This window comes from Ruditapes philippinarum, unplaced genomic scaffold, assembly GCF_026571515.1.
Source record: "Ruditapes philippinarum isolate M1 unplaced genomic scaffold, ASM2657151v2 ctg4390_1_1_1_1, whole genome shotgun sequence".
NCBI classification, from domain to species: Eukaryota; Metazoa; Mollusca; class Bivalvia; order Venerida; family Veneridae; genus Ruditapes; species Ruditapes philippinarum.
Window position 1 is genome coordinate 85,700 of NW_026861198.1, and position 22,148 is coordinate 107,847.

At 30.8% G+C, this 22,148-nt stretch overlaps 1 protein-coding gene across 1 annotated transcript; it reads left to right on the top strand.

Annotated features, from left to right (window-relative positions):
- The first annotated feature begins 1,211 nt into the window (after positions 1-1,211).
- LOC132714837 (fibrinogen-like protein A) lies at positions 1,212-14,567 on the top strand. Its single transcript, XM_060697753.1, has 7 exons — positions 1,212-1,639; positions 4,232-4,322; positions 4,916-5,086; positions 5,984-6,114; positions 6,980-7,076; positions 8,162-8,323; positions 12,894-14,567. The coding sequence occupies exons 1-7, from the start codon at positions 1,319-1,321 to the stop codon at positions 13,169-13,171; spliced, it is 1,251 nt and encodes a 416-aa protein (XP_060553736.1). The 5' UTR covers positions 1,212-1,318; the 3' UTR covers positions 13,172-14,567.
- Positions 14,568-22,148: the final 7,581 nt, after the last annotated feature.

Here is a 22,148-nt window from a genome sequence, read left to right on the forward strand (position 1 = left end):
ATTAAGGAGGAGTGCAGTGCTTAAGAATGATAACTCTACCTTGCATTATTTTTGAGTTATTGCCCTTTGTTATTTTTCAAAATTGATTTTTGTCCAGAGCATAACTCCAAAAGCCTACGAGATATTAACATGAAACTTCATAGGTGCATAGATCTCACTCAGGAGGTGTGCACTGCACAAGAATGATAATTCTACCTTTCATAATTTTTGAGTTATTGCCCTTTGTTCTTTTTCATACTTAATTTTTCAATTCAATTTTTTTCTCAAAAAGTATTTGAGGTATCAACTTGAAACTTCATAGGTGGATAGATATTACTGAGGAGGGATGCAGCACACAAGAATGATAATCTACCCTGCATTATTTTTCAGTAATTGCCCTTTGTTATTTTCAGCCATCAGTATTCACATAGGTTTCAAATCTGTAATCACTATAGCCATCAGTTTTCATTACCAAAAGACCTCTTAAAATGGAATTATTCCGCTCTACTACATATACATTCTTTCAATGAGGAAGCACATTCGGCGGGGGATGGCCATGTTGACATGGCTCTTGTTCTATTTTAAGCTCCTGTTACCTAGTTTTCCATCCGAGATGACCTATGTTCGAACTCATACGAGCAATTACCTAGACAAACATCCCGACCAAGATTGATGATGATTGAGGCTAAAATGTGACTGCAAGAGTGTTTACATGGTTTTTCTTTTTTTAGATCATGTGACCTTGTTTTTCATCCGAGATGACCCATGTTCGAACTCATGAGAGCTTTCACCTAGACAAGCATCCTGACCGAGTTTGATGATGATTGAGTCAAAAATGTGACCGCTAGAGTGATAACTAACATGAGTGGACGGACGACGGACGACAAAGACGAACATTCAACGATCCTAAAAACTCACGTGAGCTAAAAAAAACTTTTCTGTATATGATTGCATTAAATATTATATGTTTTTTTTATCTTTTTCCTAAAGATGAGAATTCAGAATGTACAAAAGACATTTGAACTTAACGCAAATATCTTGAATCTAATAATTACAAATTTATAACAAAACTTGTCAAGATATGATTAAAGTAATTGCATTTTGAGCGATTGGATTATCCAACTGCGACCAATAGTACGTAAATTATGCAACATGCGCTTGATCTGGAGAGACCTAACACAATATATTTAAAGAAGAAAATTCAGTCGCAAATTAACATAGATGCTTGGCTTTGTTGAACATTTGGATATCTTTATATTTTTAAACTTATTTTGCGTTTTTCAATATACATACATAAATAGGAAACCTATGTAAAATTGAATGCATTTTTACAAGCATTATGGCTCCTGGAATTGATATTGTTATAATTTTAATCTGCGGATCAGCTGCCAGGATCACGTGTTACTCAGGCGAGTCTTTTGAACTAAACAAGGAGCACCTTAATAAAGCCCTGATTGGTCACTCTGTCTTGAAAATAAATGGCTCTAGTCATCATGAGTGCGCTCGGAATTGTATGTCCGTTACAATTTGTAAATCCATTGATTATGACAGGAAGGAAAGAACCTGCAAACTAAACGATGTCGAAAGTTCATCTGTAGACCTGTTAGAATTCGAAACCAAAATAGGATCTATTTTCTCGGATATAAGTGAATGGCCATCAGTAAGTTATTTTATTAAAAGTTTCGTTCAAATTAAGGTAAATTTCTTTTTTAAGAAAAACAAATTAGTTTTTTTATACATTTGATTTTAGTCATAAAATTGACATTATCTTAATAACTTTACATATCTTAGGCAACAAATATGATGTTATTTTATTTTATGCTTTTCAGTGGATTACTGATTTATCCGTGAAAATTATATTTGATAATTTCACAGTGAAAATTATCAAAATATAATTTCACTTTTTTCAATGACGAAACTACTTTTTTAAGATTTTCCCCATGTGGTACCTCAATTTTATTTTTACTGACAATTCTGACAATATCAGGCTGTTAAAAAAATAGCAAAGCTGAAATAGATAAATAACTTAAATGTCAAAAGTAAATAAAGAGAGAAAACTTACTTCTATTCCTTCAAATTCCAATCACAAAATTTCGTCTCTAATTTTTTTTGTTTCGTTTTTACAGTCTGAAAAATACATTCCTTCCCCATGCAAAACTGCTCTTGATGACATTTGGGCATGTTAAAGTATCCTACGAGCAATAACTGCCGTATGCTTTATGAAAAATTGAAAAGCATTGACAGCTATCACTCGTAAAATAAGTAAAACAACCCAGCTTTCCTCTGTTCCTTACAATGCCTTAGCAAGCTTCCAAGTTTTCCATTTTCCTAGCTCCTTTTCTGAATGTTTTCACTTCTGTCAACACTTATTTTTTGTCTGTTACAATCCTCAAATAAGTTTTCTTTCTTTTAAAAAGGTGTATGACTAACAAATCCAAATTATATCCTTCTGTATCTTACACAATTATTTTCCTCCCATGAAATACACGACTTTAAAAAATGGCTGCCGTTTACATTTTACAAAGCCAGGTCTAATATAAATTCGCAGTAAGTAACAGAAATATGGATGGATGGTTGGACTTTTCCTCCTACAAGAATTGTTTGTTTTTATTATTAAAACAAGCGATCATTCATATTTTTTTAATAAAATGAATAAATATCACATTCATTTAACCTTCATTGGCGGACTTATTTTTCAGCTCAAGACTTCTTGTTTTTAATGAGAAATTCCCTCTAAATGGGGCTCTCAATGGGGGAAACAGATTTTAATATTAACGTTAAAATTATGGAAATTTCGTTTTAACTTGTTTTAAAGCATAAAATAAAAAGAAAATTTGTCTGTTTGTTGTGTAAGATGTAATTTTATTTCATCTCGTGAACTTTAAAAACAGTATTCTCACTCGTGGCTATGCCACTCGTGAGAATACTGTTTTTAAAGCCCACTCGATGAAATAAAATTTCATCTTACACACAAACAAACAAATATCCTCTATGTATTATACATGTATAAACAGAGCGTCCGTGGCCGAGTGATAAAGATCGTTGACTTCAAACCACTTGCCCCACACCGCTGTAGGTTATTTATGTGAATAAAAGCTATTGCCTGAAAAAAATGCACGGAGTGTCACCTTAGGTATTTTTTCACCAGCTGAGTTGGAAAGTCGCTATTTAGCTGTGTGAATGCTATGTAGAAACTCACAAAAACAAACAAACAAATAAATAAAAATAAAAAAGTTTTCAATAATGCGACTCTTTTGAGGTCAAAATCCTTTAAAAAATAAGTCTTTTTTAAAGTTTTTTTTTATAAACTATATGGGGTAGTTTAAACAGAAATATATGTAAAACGATGATTAAAAAACGTACTCGGAAATTAATTGTAAAATGTATTTTGGTGCTCTTCTTGGTTGGAATTTTGTGAAATGAAAACTCATACGATGTATTGTGCCACTTCAAAACTGTACTGGTAGAAGGTTAGACACTTTCGTAAAACTATTGTACTCTCGAAAGCTTGCAAAGTACCTTCCTCGCATGAAAGTTCTGAAAATCCCTCTCGGGATTTGAACCCTCAACGGTAAATGGTAATTGATTTGAATTAGAACTTGGCCATGGAGTCAATTAATTCTTGATTAAAAACATTTAGTTATTAGAAATAAAATCTTTAAATTGTAAAAGAGAGCTTATTCGATAATAAAGTCATTAATCATCATTTATCACCCGAAATAATGTTTTTCGAGACATTTTTATGAGACAACAAAAATATATCTAATAATATTTGAAGCGCGAATTAGTTGACTCTCACCTGGGGAACGTAGCGCTGAACGAACGAACAATTACGTATCTTAAAGGTAACAGAATATAAACAAAGTTGGCTTCCATATGAAATAATCAAAATAGACGCTATAACTATACCAATAACCACACATCAAACTAAATAGATAAATATATAAAGTTACACAAAACTTTTACGCTTGTATTGCTTTTAGTTAACACTTGCATTGTGTCCGTATTTGTTACATTACCGTTTTACACTAAAGAAATAGTATATATGTATATTAATATGTATTTACGTTGGATATCTGACAGATAAGAATGTCAAAATTTCTATTTTGTACACAACTGCTAAGAAATAATTTCTTTATACACGTATGATCTTTTTAATTGTAGCTTATTAAACATGTTGTCCTCTTGGATCCATGACCTTATGAAATTTACTTGAATAAAAAAAATATTAACATTTTCTTCCTCTTTGCAGACGATGATGGGAGCTTGCCAATCAAATCCTTGTCAAACGAACCAAAGGTGCTATGAAAATGATAAGTCATACTTGTGCAGAGATTTATTTAGTATGTTTTTCCTTATATTTCCGTTTTCATCTTTTACCGAGATTTACACTTTACCTGCTCAGATGGTTCTGAATTAAGTGTCAAACTCAACTTTGTATTAATAAAAGCTGGAGTGTTTGGGATATCTTGCGTCAGCCAAATTTTAGGAAAATATTCTTTATAAAAGTGCTTTTATTTTTAAATAATTGTTGGGGTGTGCGAAACGTCCAGCAAAGGTTGAACTATTCTTGCATACAAGGCAGGATTTTCTTCTGCTAACACCGATGCTAGAATAAAACGTCTTACATTCCACTTTAATGGTTGTGATTCCTATTGTCCATTCAAACGCAACTGAAAAAATAACTTCATTGAAATATTGGATTAAACTGTACAAGTTATGATTCAAACGAACTATGCACAGAAAGAACACTGGTTGTCGTCGAAACGAAGAATATCTATATTTCGGGGAAACTGTTAAGCGGCAGAGCCTCGTTACCACAGTAGACATTTTCCTTTGAGCTAAATTGTTCTGTATATATCGGAAGCCTATTATAATCTTGCATCAGTAAACATACTGAAAAAATCTAAACTTTTCTTTTCAATACAAATTTTAGCTTGTAGTTATGGTAAGAAAATAGACAATGGTATATTAGAGATGGTTGCGACAGGTGTACACAAGTTCTGTGATGTGGCATTGGTTAAATGTGACGATGGATTTGTTACAATTCAAAAGGAGGTCAGGTGTTTAGCAACGGGGCAATGGCAAACTGCTTCGTGCCATCAATGTAACGTATATGAATGCATCTTTTTAAAATTACTAAATGACAAAAATGTAGGTGCACATAACATATTTTAATAAATTATTAAAAATTGATTTAAGACATGTTCAAAGTCCTTATATAAACATATAACCGGACCAAGAGAAGGCCATGCAACCATATCTGTTAAATGAATGTAATGGTGTTACCTTTTTCTGAATTTCGGATAGTCCAATGGACGTTCAAGCATGATTAAACATTTAAAGTTTCATGTACAAAATCGTATGATATCGTACCGAACTTCACTTCAGTGTTGTTATATATTTCTGGTCCTTTGGTTTTATTGATTATATCACTTTTAATTGTTAAAAATAGAGTAACACTTAAGCCGGTGCTAGGGGATATGGGGGATGTTGCACTTATTCACTTATCCCTCATGTACAGACTAAATCAAACAGAGTCTGCAATTTCCATGTACTTTTGTTTTGATCAATGCATCCGAGAGATAACCTTTCTTCCAGATTTGAAAAGAGTAAGGTTTATTTCTAAATCAGGAATTGTTGAAATAAATGTCTATTAATTCCGCGATACATGTGTGTACTGTTTTGTCCAGTTCTATACCAGCAACTAATAAGAAATGCTTCATGTCTTCACTTATATTTAATTCATGAATTCCGTTTATGAAGTATTTGTTTTTCTATAACGGTATCGCTGGATGTAAAGAAATCTTTAGATGAATTTCCTGAGGTACGTAAGGCATACCGTTTTGTTTAATATTTAGTAAACTTTCTCGATGTCTTTGCTAATGTATAAAATAAAAACCGTTAATTTAAAACATATTTCTTAAACAACGACAATTATGAAATTCCTGATGCTTTCACTACTGAATATAAAGTATTTGGTTGTGTTTTTTTTAATTTTTAGTCACCGACTGCAAAGACATTCACGATGTATTCCCTGAAGCACAAAGTGGATTATATGATATAGTACTATGGCAATCTGGAACGATTCTGACAGTGAATTGTGACATGGAAACCGCAGGAGGTGGCTGGACGGTATGTTTGTTTTTCTGTCTATAAATTATCAAATTCGACATAACTCGTGGCCATAGCGTCATTTAAAAGAAACATATAGACATTCTGAGAAGACAAACTTATAAGAGTACTAAAACTAGAAGTATATGCAAAAGAAGACGTTTACAATTCCAGAAAGTACATGAATTTTGATTTTTGTTTGTAATGCTTTGTTATTATTAATATCTACAAATTATAAAGGACATGCAAACGTTTGTAAATTCAAATGAAAACGTTTTTTTCTGCATTATATGTTGTTTTTTTTATAATCAAAACTATGCGGTATTTTTCAATGAATATTGCGTTTTATGACAATTGATATAATCAATATGATTGGAAAATGTAAAACGTTTCATACATTGATAAGGAAAATTAATTATTTAAATGAGATAGCAATTTCTAATCATATGCGATCTTTGCAAAGTGACTCGTTATGGTGTGAATCATTGAAAGCAATATTCTTCTTTAAAAACATAAAATGATTTGTCGATGGAATATGATGTTTGAGCACCTAAAATTATACTATATATGCAGCAAAGTCATGACACGGACAAACAATCTATTTACAATGAAAGTATATCATTTGCTAGGTGGAAATTATAGTCATATAGACATATTTGATACAATACAACTTTTGCAGTTTAACACCCTTCAGACGACATTGAGTTTCATTGCTGCTCTAGACAGGTTAAATACATGTACCAGTTTGTTGTTGAATCTGTGTAACGGGAAGGAAACATGATTTTTGTTGTCGTAAATATATTATTCTTTTACAAACGATTGCTCAATGAAATTTCACTATAATTTAAAACAAAATCATGCGCTAGTCTTAATGTATTCTTTATAGATATTCCATAGGCGTTTGGACGGGTCAGTTGAATTTTATCGGAACTTCAAGGACTATGAAAATGGTTTTGGAAACGCTGACGGAGAATTTTGGCTAGGTAGGGTTTATTTTTTGTTTTTGTATTGGCTTTGTCTCACAGCTACAAAGCATCTGTCACCATTTGGTTTACATGTAATATATTTATGTGAATTTTTACAATAGTAGTCAGTGTAAAGAATACTCCTTTACTTTTAAAATGAAAAGAAGCCAATGTAATGAAAATAATACAATTGTATCATTGAATATGGTTTATATTTTAAAATAAATATTTTGTTAGAAGGAGTGATACGTTATTTTTATTTCGCGGACTTTGACACATTTATTGGTCATATCTCGGTGGATAATTCACCTGACTGCTTTTTTATTAACAATTGCTCCGAAGAAAACTGAAGATATATCCCAAATACTGTTTGAATCAGCAGTGTGAGAAAACAGACAATTGGACACAATGTCCATGATCAATTTTCACGGAGAAATCCGACGCCCTCTCTATTAATTAAGCAGTTGGGCACAGACAAACTCTTTGTTCATTCATTTATTCACCTACATTTACGCACATCTCATATGCTATTACGACACCCAAAATGGTAACAAGTATTTACGAGGCGGGAAGACGTTCACACAACACCTTTCGAAGGTTTTATTTCTGTGAAGCTAATAGATAGAACAATGAATGGCTAAAATAGCAATATGAATATTTCTCTCACACCTTCGTGCCGTCTGAAAGATTTGTTTGTTTTGGTTTAACGGTAAATTTACACATAAGTTTGCATTACCGCTCAGAAAAACTATAATTATGAAGTCTAAAAGTGAGCTGATACATGTTCTAAAATAAGTAAAGAATAGAATCATTGACAGTTTAGAGTTAATATTAAATATCATTTTAACATCCCTGAGGTGATAAAGTACAAATAAAGTTTATGTTTTTTTTTAAACGGCATCAAAAGGTTTTCCACAAAAGCTTATAAAAATATGTTTTTATTTTCATTTTTAATGAGGGTGTTTATGTTGTACCTATGTGACATATTACTTCCTGTACGTAAACGAATCAAAATGATAAGACTTGGATAATTATCTAACAAGTTTCCTGACAGCTTTTAGGGTTGCCTTTTTTCAATTTATAATTTATTCTGCTCCCTGCAGGTCTGAAATACATACAGGAACTAGCCGAGCAAGGTCCAACAGAGCTTCGAGTTGACATGACTAAAGAAACTGGTGTTACAGGCCATGAGACCTTTCAAGACTTCAAGTTAACAGACGGAACAAAATATCGGTTGAACATAGGTTCTCGAAGTTCAATAGGAGGTATGATTGTATTGAAGTGAAATGGTTTTAATTATTCTTTTGACGTTTTGTCTGTAATGTGCAAGCTTCATAATATTTGTTTTTAAAATTGCATTTTATTTAGTTTCACCCATTGTATTCTTTTTTAGTGCACACGCATTTTTAAATTTTAGGCTATTCGGCGCTTTTCATGGAATAGCACTAACGTTTGACAGAGTTTCCATGATAACCGCCGTATGTACACATCAGCAGATGTTTATAAATTGACAATTTCACCATTACGATTATTAAATGTGAATTCTGTTTAGTTTAAACATATTTTATTTCTCAGAATATATATACATGTTATAATTCACAATATACAGATGCAATTCAAATATTCTTAAAAAAACAGGATTAGAATGAAAGACAACATGTCTTATGAAATTCTTCTCCTAAGTGAGTAATTGACATGTAATAGGCGCTTAAATAATTACATATTTTATAATCTGAGACGAATATAATATAGAAAAAAAAAATCTTGAAAACAAAATATATTAGAGAAAAAGAAAACACAGAAATTGATATGTATTCAAATGCTTTAAGAAACATTGTATATGTCATGTATGTTCCATTGAATAAATTTAGGATGAATACATATTTAGAATGAATATATCAATAGATTGAATTAACATTCAAATAAATATTATCATACAATGTAGAAAAGTATTTGACAATAACACAGAAAGGTGAAAAGGTAGTGAAGAAGGAGAAAGATAAATAATGAGGTATAAAGTAAAGGAATATAATGTTTAAGTGATTGGGTGTTAAATGAACTTTTTGTCTCTTGGATGTAAGTGTGTACGTGTGAAAAAATTATGTCATTAGTTTGGTCAGAAAGGTCTGGGTTGCCTAAAAGTAGAACATTTAAATCAATGTCAAAGTTATTTAAATTTCGAAGTAACTTTTGTCGAGCTGTGTCAAATTGTGTACATTCGAAGAAGAAATGAAAGTTATTTTCTATTTCGCCGCAAAGACATAAAGGTGATGCAGTTATGTTTTTCAAAAATAAATGGTAGTTTAGAGAACTACACTTTGTTCGAAGTCTTGTATGAAGAATTTGAAGTTTTCTTTCACCAGACAAGTAATACTTAGGCGTGTGCCGTATATTTTTCTTCAAATTTTGTTTAAATGATGTGATAGTTGGAAGGTTACGGACGTCGTGTGGAAGATTATTCCATTCCCTTATTGCAGTCGGAAAAAAGAGTTAAAATAAAGTGTAGTTCTTGCATATATTCCCGGAATATTGTCAATATTTCTTAGATTGTACCTATTATTAGTTGATGTTGGGAGAATTGAGAATAGATAATCTGGAGCTAGTCCGTTTTGAATTTTAAAAAGTAAGATCATTCTATGTATATATCGTCTTTCTTCGAGAGATTCCCAGTTTATTTCATTTGAAAGATTTTCGAGTGAAACAAGTCTTGTACATCCGGAAGCAATACGAGCACATTCGTTTTGGATTTTGAATTCTGTTTAAGCTGGTGTAAGGGGGCGTGGCCGGTAGCGTGCAATTTCCACTACCGTTCATGAACAGGCTCAATTAAACCGAGCTTGTAACAATTTCAATTAATTCAGTTGTTGTCGCACACAAAGGATTCCGTTGTTCTCTATTTTCATACAACGGTTCGGAGGTCATTGTGATTGGCCAGTTCGTTGAAACTCTCTGAGATTTGTATATGCATATCAACATTATTGTATATTGAACGTTTTTAAATGAAGCTATAATATAAATGACAAAAGTTTTATTAAAACTTCAATTTGATAATTAAAGTGAGGTAAAATACAAACATTCAATCATATCCTATTAAAATAACTGTTTGTTATGTAAATTCTAACTAATATAACCTTAATGGTTCGGAATTCAGAAATTAAAAGTTCTGGAAAACTAAAAGAGAAATTATAGGACCTTGATTTTTTTCGAATTTCAGAAGTTTCCGGATTTAAGAAGTTCCGGAATTCGGAGATTACATTGTGTTAGTCTCCAGTAACCATCCCATAGCAAATGAGGATTGCGTACACAAGACCCCCCCCCCCCCGCTTCCTTATTTGTTTGAATACGTGTCCTTTATTATATTTTTCCATTTTAAATTTTGTGAAGAGCATAACAAAAAAAACTTGAAATAGGAACTTGAAACTTTGAACACCGCATTTTTTTGTTGATCTTATTATCATATTTTATAAGTGTTTAGGTCTCGTTTTTGACAATGACAGTGCGCAAAAATGATCGAGAAAGATGTGCCATATGTCAAATTTTCATTGAATAGTTATTGAGATATTGATTTGTGATCAATTCACGTAAAAATATTTACCCCTACATTTTCTTGTAAAAACCAAGTAAAATGATATATTAAGTGATAATGTTCTATTCCATATATATAATATCTCGGTGCTAAAACCACTCCTTTAAAGTTACAGTCTTCTTGCAGATTTGCGATTGTTTTCAAATGGAGTATTGTCATTGGTCACAGGAAAACCTCGGACTAATGAAAATACTTAAAGGGAAACAACTTTGCTTTGCAATTTTACTTTTATTTTGGTTTGAGAATTTGACATATAGGAGAAAAGTGCATTAAAGTTTCATTTTATGCTTTGATTGAACAATTATTATAAATAATAACTTAATTTTGTCATATTTAAATACGCAATACAAAGAAATATTCATTCACTGTGAATTTAGTGTGTTTTACTCGTGAGAGTTTTACCGAAAAAGTGCAATCAGATCTCTTCGGAGTTTCATTTGATGACAGTTTGGGCTTGAATATTTCTTGCTACGTATAATCAATACAAGAATCAAATGGAGATGACTTAGAATAGCAACTGTTACAGTGATTGCTTTGAAATACTATCTAATATGAATATATATTTTTCTGACAGAACAAATTTATTCAGAATACTTTTGAAAATGCTATGAAAAATGAAGACTGTATAAGTGATTGAACTTGAAGTTAAGTATATTCATTATAGTGTGAGAGTCGGCCAATAAATGAGAATCTTTCGAGCATGGAGTATTTTTTTTTTATTTGTTCAATCGATTCTTAGATCGTTCAAATCAAAAGCTCGTAGAACAACTGTGTGGTCATTGTCGAGTTTGATAGTTTGATATGGAAACCTATATAATTGTACGGAATCTAGATTTTCCGACTTTTGAAAAACAGTTTTGATGCCAAATAAAGCCTCTTGTATTTTGTTTAGGAGAAGCAAAATTATATAATTATCGAAATTCATTACATTTTATAACAAAACATGGATGTTTGTACAACGTAAAATTATATATCAACAACTTTATGGTATTAATACCATCAAATGAACAAAAATATGGTTAATAATGTTTGCAAAGTCATTGCATATCAAATATAACTTTCTTTCTTTCAATTTAGGTTAAATATAAGAATATACGAATGAACAGAATTTCTCAAACAACTTTATTTTTACATGTATAAGTTATGTTTGTAATTCAAAATGTTAAGTGGAAAGACATTGTAAATTGCAATTACTGTGATTTTGCAGACAATTTGTGTTAATCATTTCAATATTATGTTCATGCTAAAATGTAGCACATACTCACACGAGCTTTTTGCTGGCATTAATGACTCAATACATGAAAATCGTTTTTGAACGGTTTTTGCAGACAAAAACAGCGATTCACTTTTGAATATGCTTCAAGCACAAATAATGTTAATTCATATACAATGATTGTGCAGGAAATTCTGACTTAAAAGTTACAATTTCCATAAAGAAACATTGTTTTTGCTCGAGAGATTTAAAAAACAATGTATAAAACTAGCATGCAAAAAAGAAGTTGGGTATGTATTGGCAATTTGGATAAAGATACGAACTGGAGACTTTTACACCATTTACAGAAAACAACAACCAGTACTTCAATTAAGTAGTACCATATAATTCTAAGGCAAATACAAATTAAAAGATTTTTTGTCATACTCAACATTTTGAAAACTTGGACGTCTACGTTTTGCAGACACCCGTCGATATAATACTACAATAGATCTGATCTTGCCTTAAAGAGAAGCTATGGTAAACATTATAAAAAGAGAACTTGATTACTTTTTTATAGTATCTTCACACTAAATTTAAATCAAAATCCACAGTGTTTAAGTAATTCAAAAGTAACAAAATAAATACTCGATATAGCAAATAATATCTTTGCAAGGAAGAATATATAGTCTGCAAGGGATTTTGAATTGTTCCATGTAAGAATGTTATTTAGCTGACAAGTAGATAACCGATACCTTTCAGACTTTCAGGCGAGTGCGAGGATTGGGGTGAAAGTCATCTTTCAAGAAAGCATTTTATTCTATAATGATCAATTCTGATTTAACCCGGGCTAGGGGGCATGGACTTTACCTTGCACTTTCATGAACAGGCTTCATCAAACCGAACATGCAACATTTCTAACTTTGTCGCTTTGAACATTCATTAGGGATTGTTTGTTTCTATTTTAACATTTTATGCAAACAATCGACGTAAAATTTAAACATTGCCTATCAGTGTTTATTAATACTTAATAAGTAACTATTGTTTTCTTTTTCAGCTGGCTCTGAAGAAAGGGGATTGAAGTATCACAATTTGAAACCATTTTCAACTTTTGACCGTGACCTTGATTCCGTTGTACAAAATTGCGCCGTTGAGCGTCACGGAGCATGGTGGTATAAAAACTGCGGCTATGTAAATCTGAATGGATATTACGCAAAACCGGGAGCAACATGCAATATTACTGGTGCCGCAAAGAATGTTTGCGGACACGTTCATGTCGGCTTTAATAATGCAATTGCGTTGAAAAGCTCTGCAATGATGTTGAGGAGGGTGTAAGGATCAAACGATTCAGGTTGTTAATAGCACTATAAAACAAAGACGCACTCTAATTCAATTACAGAGTTTATAGTTTAAGTTATTTCAGTGTTAAAAAAAAAGTTATATATTATTGTAATTAAAATTTGATTCATTGAATGCCGGATAGTGATATGTATAAGACCACGGTTGTATTGTCTGAAATAATATTGTATATATGACATGTGGTTGTTTTGCACTCTCACCAGTATATTTCATTCATTGATACGCGTTACCGTTTTTCATATTCATGCATTTTTATATTAGTTGTATATATGAAGTTGAGCTGTATATGCTTAAAAACTACACTTAAATATATATTTTATGTTATTTTAGGAAATACTGTCGATAATTCAGTTGATATGAAATTTATATGTTAACTTTTTGTTTAGCGTGTGTACACAATAAGTTTCTATTGAATTTTTAGACAGAAAGACATGTAAAGATCTTATATGTTTGTTTTAAATGTGTGATTATATGTAATAATATTTCATCTTTCGTTTTATTATGGAATATGTATAAGACATCTTATCTTTTGAGATAAAGCGTGTAACAATGCATTGGCAATAATTATTAATGAAAAATATTGCAACAGAATAGAGGATACTCATTCACAAGATTTTCCTATAAATACTAAATCTATTTTCATCGAGTGGTATGAAAATAAATATTTCATTAGTGGCTGTAACTACGAGTGTAATATAATAATTTTCATACCAAAAGATGAAAAAAAAATACATTTATGTTATAGAAAATACTTGAATATTTTGTTTATTATCGACATTTTTCTCTTTTTTGACATTACAATCAGAGAGAATTTCCCTATAATGTTGTGTATTGCTACATTTGGAAGAAAGTGGTTCAGCAAGACACGAGTATGAAATACGGAAAAAATGTTTCACAACAGTTTAAAAATATGTTTTTACAATTTTAACTATTGAAAATGAGAATATGCATTACATTCCATCATTTTTTCTCAATATTTCATTTATAAGTATATAATAAATGACAATAATAAAAATAAGATAAAATGATGATAATGATAAAGATGATAATGATTTTAAAAATGTCATAACCTATGTTTATTATGTTTAGGATTTTCTGTATCATACATGTTATTTCACTATTTGGAATTATTATTTTATTCATTCATATTATGCTTGTTTATTTCCTAAGCAAAATACTTTGTTTATTGTTTTTACCGGTGGTTTTGTGTTGTTTTGGGAGAAGCTCATTGGATGCCGTTCTCCCTTGCGGATCTCTGTTTTCTTATTTAAGAAGGGCTCCTAGAAACAACTAATAAATATTTAATTTTCGGTAAAGGACATAATATATGAGAAGATGTAAATGACATTCACCACAGTTGTTGCTAACTTTAGATTATACATACAATATAGAAAGATCTCTGTTAATACTTCTATAAATAAATAGAATAGTCTTTGTGTTTTGAGTTTTCAATCCTGTACAAATATGTCTTTAAATTGAACAGTCAATCTTAAGTTTATCTCTCAAATATAAGCTATCGAAGCGTTATTGCCAACTGGTTAAAATGTTTTGACTTCAAACCACATGTCCCACGCCGTTGTGTGAACTGACGTCTTTCATGTGAGGAAGCTATCTTGCTAGCTTACGGAACGTCGTTGGTTCTACTAAGATCCTCGTTCGTGCCTGAAATAATGCACGACAGGAGACTTGAGCTCTTCTTCCACTAGTTAAGCTTGAAAGTCGTCATATGACCAATACTTTGTTAGTGCGACGTAAACCCTCACCCAAAAATGTCAACTTGCATTTCAACTTCACTACAGTGCTAGTCGAGATTTATCGGATGTGCACAGGTGTGTCATTTGTCTATGAGAATTAAATGAAAACAAGAAAGAAGTGTAGCAGCATTTACACTATTCTGTATTTCAAAAGATATCAAAAAGGCATGCTTATTCATCAAAAATATATATACAGATGTATATACAAAATACAAACATGTAAAGAGTATGTTCGATTATTGTATACAATCGTATTAAAATGACAATAAAAAAATATTGAATTTACAAATTGGATACGTTCGATTACAAAGAAAGAAAATTTATCATATAATTGAAGGATTTATATACACATTTCAAAGCCAATATGGTAATGTGCGACGTCATCGCATTACACAATAGGCTGTTTAAAAATATCGTTAAAGAGTATATTGCTGCGAACATTTACATAAATTTAAAATAAAATTACAATCATATTGTTTTCAAATTTATACTGCCAATTTCAAGATCTTAGATAATTGTTTTTGTATGTAAACCGATTTTTCGAAACACCTGAAGCTTTACGGACATTATTTCTAAAGGTATTATTTGCAACCTAGAAATTTATTATTGATGGTTCAGAGCATCTCCATAGTTAACATAATGCCATATAAGTTTATGTTATAAGTATGAATATAACTTTTAGCACAATCATTATCTAGATGTAACTTTTAATTTTATCTATCAAAACATCTGTTGCATTTGTATCTATAACGATTTATTTTTTTATTTATTTATTTCCTTACATTCATTTATTAATTTAATAATTTATTGACTCATTTCTTCTTCTTTTCATTTTTCATTTAATTATTTATCTAAATATTTATTAATTCATTTATGTTTAACTAATTTATGGTTGGTTGTCTTTCTTCCTTTCTCTTTTTGTATTTCATAAGACTTCCTTTATTTCTTTATTAATTTCATTAATTATTTTGTTCAGTTTTTGCATCATTTCTCTATTATCTTGATTATGAATTGCATTTATTTATTTATTTATTTATTAACATGTTTTTTATTTATTAATTAATTTATTTTTTTATTTTATTTATTTATTTATTTATTTATTAATATATTAATTAATTTATTTATTTATTTATTTTATTTATTTATTTATTTATTTATTTACATGATTTACACAAATTAAACATAACGTCACTGTTATTGAAGTGGCGCGATTAACATGCAGATGTGTATTACAATTTTCAACATAGATAGGTGTAATGACTATTTTCACCTGTTGATAAAATAACAGTGCCTCACAACGCAAAAACTGTGTCAACTTGAATCACCTATGTAAATCCCGAAGCAGTGGAAAATTTTGAGATTTTAAAGGAATACAATTAATCAAATTTACCGTATAAGATAACTATCTCCTAAACTGGCGTAGTAATGATCGCTCTGTTTATAGCACAAAAAGGAGTCTTCTTAAGTATAATGTATGTTAGAATAAATTTATCATAAAATAAGAAATTGCTGTCGATGACAAAGTTTTACAAAACAACACCATATTTGATATCAGGCCGAGACATTGTGTTTGCATTTGAAAATACTTTTGTGCATGGATTATTTAAAATGTTATGTAAGTTTAGACCAATGAACTAATTAAAAAATTCACTCATTCTAGTGTTTTTTGTTTGTTTGTTTTTTTTTGTTTTTGTTTTTTTTTTGTTATGCGATATGACACACTATATCATTTTATTATACAAAATGGCACAATAACGGAAAAGCGTTTATTTTTTTAACACAAATCGGACTAAGTATCATAGTTAAAAGGTCGATTTTTACTTTAAGTTTTATTGTATATGTAATATTTCTTTATTTTTTATGTTTTGCATATTTTCCTCTTTAAATACCCTTGTTAATATTTTAAAGAATTTCAAATTTTACGTTGTAAGCGTTCTAACCTCAAAATTAATACGCGTACATGATGTATATTTTTGAAACATGTGTTGCTGAGAGCAATGCAAGCAAATACAAATACAAAACAACTGTTAAACATAATATTGGTTTGGTTTGTTTATCAGAAGAAATGGAGCGTGCACAATCTCGCACGTCCATAAGAATTGACTTAAGCTGTAAACACCCTCGAAAAACATTCTAAAAGTATCGGCATCAATGTTCCAGATGGAGCAGAACAGAATTACAACGCTATAATGAATTACAAAGTGAAATGGTGACAATTGCGGATTGGGATAAAACAACTTACTTGGACCCTGTTGCTCCGATCGGAGCAACCACATTTGCAATAATCTGTTGGACATGCCATCTGCTATCTTTGAAACTGGTATACCAAAGTTGACATATAAGAGAAACCTCAAAGAAAGGCTTTGTTCCAATGATAAACACTCTTTCCCTTTCCTGAACGTAGTATGCAGAAATAACATGAATTGTTTCGTTCAAGTCAACTCGACCCCCATTTTTCCTCCGTGTTTAGTTGTAAAGGGAATTGTGTACCATTACACTGCTTTTGTACAAAAGCATTTGTTTTCTCGGTTAAAATTATTTCTACATTCCAAGGCAATGTTGAATCAAGTCTAATATAAGTAAGAAATGCAATAGTTACTGCCATTGCAAACGTGAAAACTTTCGAACATATGTAAACGTATTTTAAACGATCGGACCTTGATGACATGTTACTTTATATTTAATGTGTAAATTGCGGCTGAAAAGGTTGATAAGACGCTATAAATACAGCATTAATGGTATGTTATCGTTATGTGCAATTATATGTTCATTTTCATGTAACAACAACTTAGATGATTAATGTACAGACTAAATTCCATATGAATTGCATAAAAATAGCACAAAGAAGTTCCAATGTCAATGAGATTTTACGAACACTCTTTTTTAATATGAGCAGATGAACTAATTTTATAGCGTTGTGTTTACACTTTTCAATATTTAATCATCAAGTCCGTTCCTGAAATCTAATATTCAAGGCGTCCGAGATAAGATGTAAAAATCAACGTTTTAGCCTATAGCATTGTGTTGAATTATTAAGCGCACTCTGATCAATCGTCGTATGATGCATGCATGTGTATTCTACTATCTAACACACAATATTCAAACGATAATGATGACTCATGATATCCGCCAGCACAAACCCTATTACAAGTAGAGAAACTGATATCGAACAGCATGGATCCAGATCAGACTGCGCGGATGCGCAGGCTGGGCTGGATACATGCTGATCGCAAACGCGTTACGTTGGTTTTGTCGTTACACGGCTCATATCATGATTAGTTTAGTATTTTAACAACGGTTTCAAGTTTGTTTAGTGACGTTTTAAATGTTAACTCATATTCAAACCATTTGCTTCATTCTTCAGTTAGTCTAGATTTTAAACACAAGTTATATTGTCCTTTAGGATCATTGATTATAAGCTTTTTTGTCAGCAAGGGTATTTATTTGATAATATCTTATCCGTAACTTCCTTTTCAAACATTGTTGACATTACATATTTATAAATTATGATAATGCGGCATTCGTCCAGGTTGTTTGAGTTAAGTTGTTTTTCAATGGAAATTTTAATCATATTGAAGGTTGGTCTCCTCTGTAGGTTCATATATAAATCCCGAAATAAAATCAGGTCTGATTATTTCCTCAAAATGTTGTTGTTGTTTCGTTTATTAGTTCATGATTGCTTTGTTGGTTGGAGCTTTATTTTGGTGTTGGTGTTATCATAATTGTTGTTGATGTGATTATTTTCTGTAAATGAAAGAGAACAAGCGAAAAGTGAGGAGGACATTAAACATATATCAATAGTTATAATTATGAATCTGCCCAACCCCTTTATATTCCCCCTGAATGACATTTTAGTTTAAACATACTTTATTGATGTTATGGTCACATTTTTCGATTATGTGCATAATTCATGATGAGCCTTTGAAATTTCATTTACATTCAAGTTAAATGAACCATTAACCACCTCGTTTTATTTTTGTATTCACTTAAATACTCATCATATTTTTCTCTTCTAAGTTTTCGAATTATCAAATGTTATTCTGAATCATTGGGCATCTATAGTTTGTGTACACTTTCCCACTAAGTAAAGAAACATTCAAACTGTAACGTTCAGAAATTAAAAAAGAAAGGTAATTACATATAATTGCGCATTGCAATTCCAATTTATCAATCTCACCTCAATGAACTTAATTAAAGTGATATGCCACTAAGGTGTAAATGGTGGGTATACAGTTTAAAGTCAAAATAGTTTAAAACCATATTATGCTTACACTTGATATCTGTAAACACACTGTCATCATACATGGTATACAGGCTCTTTTAAAAATTAAAATAATCATTTTTTGAGTACTTAAAGAGAACAAATGGTCGATTGAAATGTACAGAGCATACGACATAAGCTCGATCTTCTCTTTACCAGAATTTGACATGTTTGTTTTCTCGGAAACATGGCTTAATGATTCAATGTCAACCGATGACTTTTCGCTTTTGTCCTTCCATAAACCCGAAAGGAAGTATCTTACAGGCTCTAGAAGGTACTAATAACTTAGTCGTGCACAAAACATACGGACATTATTAACATTTGAAAATAATAAACATATCTTATTCGGTCCTTTAATCGTCCTCCAAACGCAAATACATATTGAATTAGTGATATTAGAGATTTTATATATTGAATTATCCGTTGACTCAAATATTAATGATAATATCTTTAAAGGTTATTTCAATTATGGTGCTCACAACAATATCACAAACAGAAAAAAAATTCCATCTGTCAACAATTTAACATGGAACAAATTATTGATGAAATAATCCTCTCATTCATTAATCGATCTTGTCTTTGTTACAAACAAAAATACAATTATCAAATCTTGGGTGACCGAGCATATACTTGAAAAAAAACAGCGGTACCATATTCCAATATTTTGCCTTTTTAATATCGGAAACCAAAACAACACAGATTATAACGTACTATATTGGGAATATAATCGGTATGATTACGATAAGCTTCCAAATGTGTTATATAATTTTCAATAGGACGAATGCTTTGATTTCAACAAATACGCCGAAAACAGTTCAAACAAAATTATTCGTCTCTCTAAAACCAGTATACCAAACAAATATACATGTCAGGCCATTAGAAGCTCCATGGATACCATATACTATCATATCAAATATTCATAAACGTAAACGATTTTATAGAAAGGCAAAATTAACATTATCAAACACTCACTGGCTAAAATACAAACAATTACGAAATGAAATAATATGTCAGATCAGAGAGTTTAAATCAATATATTACACAAAGTAATCAGACAAACTAAAAACATGGGCCTTATCTTCAAAAGACTGGTGGAAAACACTAAAATAGTTTATCTTTACTTCACAGAGGCCATCATATACCCCCGCTACAAAATGTAGACAATCAAAAAATTCTATTCTCTCAAGACCGATCTCTAAAAGTAGAAAAAGCATCTGTACACGATGGTATCAGTAACAGAATACTGCGTGACTCCACACGAGACCTTTTTATCATTTAACTGATCTTTGTAAACCATTTTTATCATGTTGCAAAGTACTATCTTCTTAGAAAGAAGCTCGTGTTACAGCTTTCTTTTTTTAGAAAAGGTTGATGTTCTTTTTGCAAAAATTATTTTTCCTAAAATAGTTTTGTTTACATCAAATCTTTGAAATAATTTTTTTTGTTAATATTTATACTTTTATTTTATAAAATCCTGTTTTTTGCGTCTGCTTTTAATGACATTATCCCCTAAAAGGGGTTAAGTAAGAAAACTATAAACCGTTTCAAAAGACAAATTCTCGAACGGGGCTCTAAAATTTGTTAATGTTTTATCCCTGATCATAGGTTACGGACTGTTTATGATTTGCACCGGGGACCGAACATTTTGAATCGAATTCGGCCGCTAAACATGATGTTTTAACGTACTTTTTCTGTTTTTATTTTTCGGCGTTAGGTTTATGTTTTCGGCAGGGATCCACTCAAAATCTGTACTGACCCCAAATAGTAACAATCATAGGCAATTTTTGTACTATTTATAGAAACAAGTAAAGTAAGAGATACAGACAGAACAAATGGCATATTAACAGCGGCTATTTCATCATGTTTTAAGGCTCACTAGCCAGTGGTTGTATAAAAAAATCGAAATTCAAATCCGCATACTGTATAAACATAAATAATTTCAACGACAGGGAACTTTAAACGAATTTTAAAAGAAGGTGTCATTTTATGTATTCATAAGGGTGAAACAGCAAAAGACTTGCAAAACATTGGCGTCCAATATCTCTACAAAAGCGCATCAGCTTGTATCGCAAATAGAATTTTAAAAAATTCCTTCCATTTTTGATGCATGAAGATCAAACCGGTTTTATTTCTGGCCGTTTTATAGGAGAAAATACTAGAAGCTTATATGACCTTTTTCATTTTACAGAAAAAATAATATACCTGGCCTACTTTTACTTATCGATTTTGAAAAGGCTTTTGATTCTCTAGAATGGGCATTTATATATAAAACATTAGACTTCTTTAATTTTGGTTGCTCTATTAAGAAATGGCTAAATGCTTTTACTCAAATATAAGGTCGTGTGCTCAAACAAATGGACAAATATCAGATTGGTTCTCTATAAAACGTGTCTGTAGCCAAGGAGACCCAAAATCCCCCTATATTTCATTCTCTGTGCAGATGTATTGGCCGTCTTAATACGTAAAAATGACAGTATTACTGGTATTAAAATAGATAATAAGGCACACCTTTTTTCACAGTACAGATGACACATCTCTTACTTTGAATGGTATAGAAAAATCTGTAAAGAATACACTTTTGGTGCTAAAATTCTTTCTCATGCATCCGGCTTTCACATCAATATAGAAAAAAACAAAAGTTATTTGGTTTGGAAGCATGACAGGAAGTAATATTGAATTTCAAATAGGAGAAAATCTGACTTGGGAAAAAGAAACTTTTACTGTTCTCGGAATTAAATACTTTAATCTAAAACATATATAATTAGCTTTTAATTAAAGATATAATAAAAAATAAAAATCAAACGCAACAAAGGTCTAAAAAAATTTTAAACCCCTTTCGGAAATTAAAATGTTTTTTTAAAAAAATGGCTCATCGAAATTTAAAATTTTTTTTTCTCTTCCAATCCCTCATAAATTTTCAAAGAACTAGAAATAAATT

Coding starts and splice junctions, on each gene's coding strand:
- LOC132714837 (XM_060697753.1), top strand. CDS start 1,319: ATGGCTCCTGGAATTGATATTGTTATAATTTTAATCTGCGGATCAGCT. Junction 4,323..4,915: donor CTTGTGCAGAGATTTATTTA/GTATGTTTTTCC, acceptor TACAAATTTTAG/CTTGTAGTTATGGTAAGAAA. Junction 7,077..8,161: donor TGACGGAGAATTTTGGCTAG/GTAGGGTTTATT, acceptor TGCTCCCTGCAG/GTCTGAAATACATACAGGAA.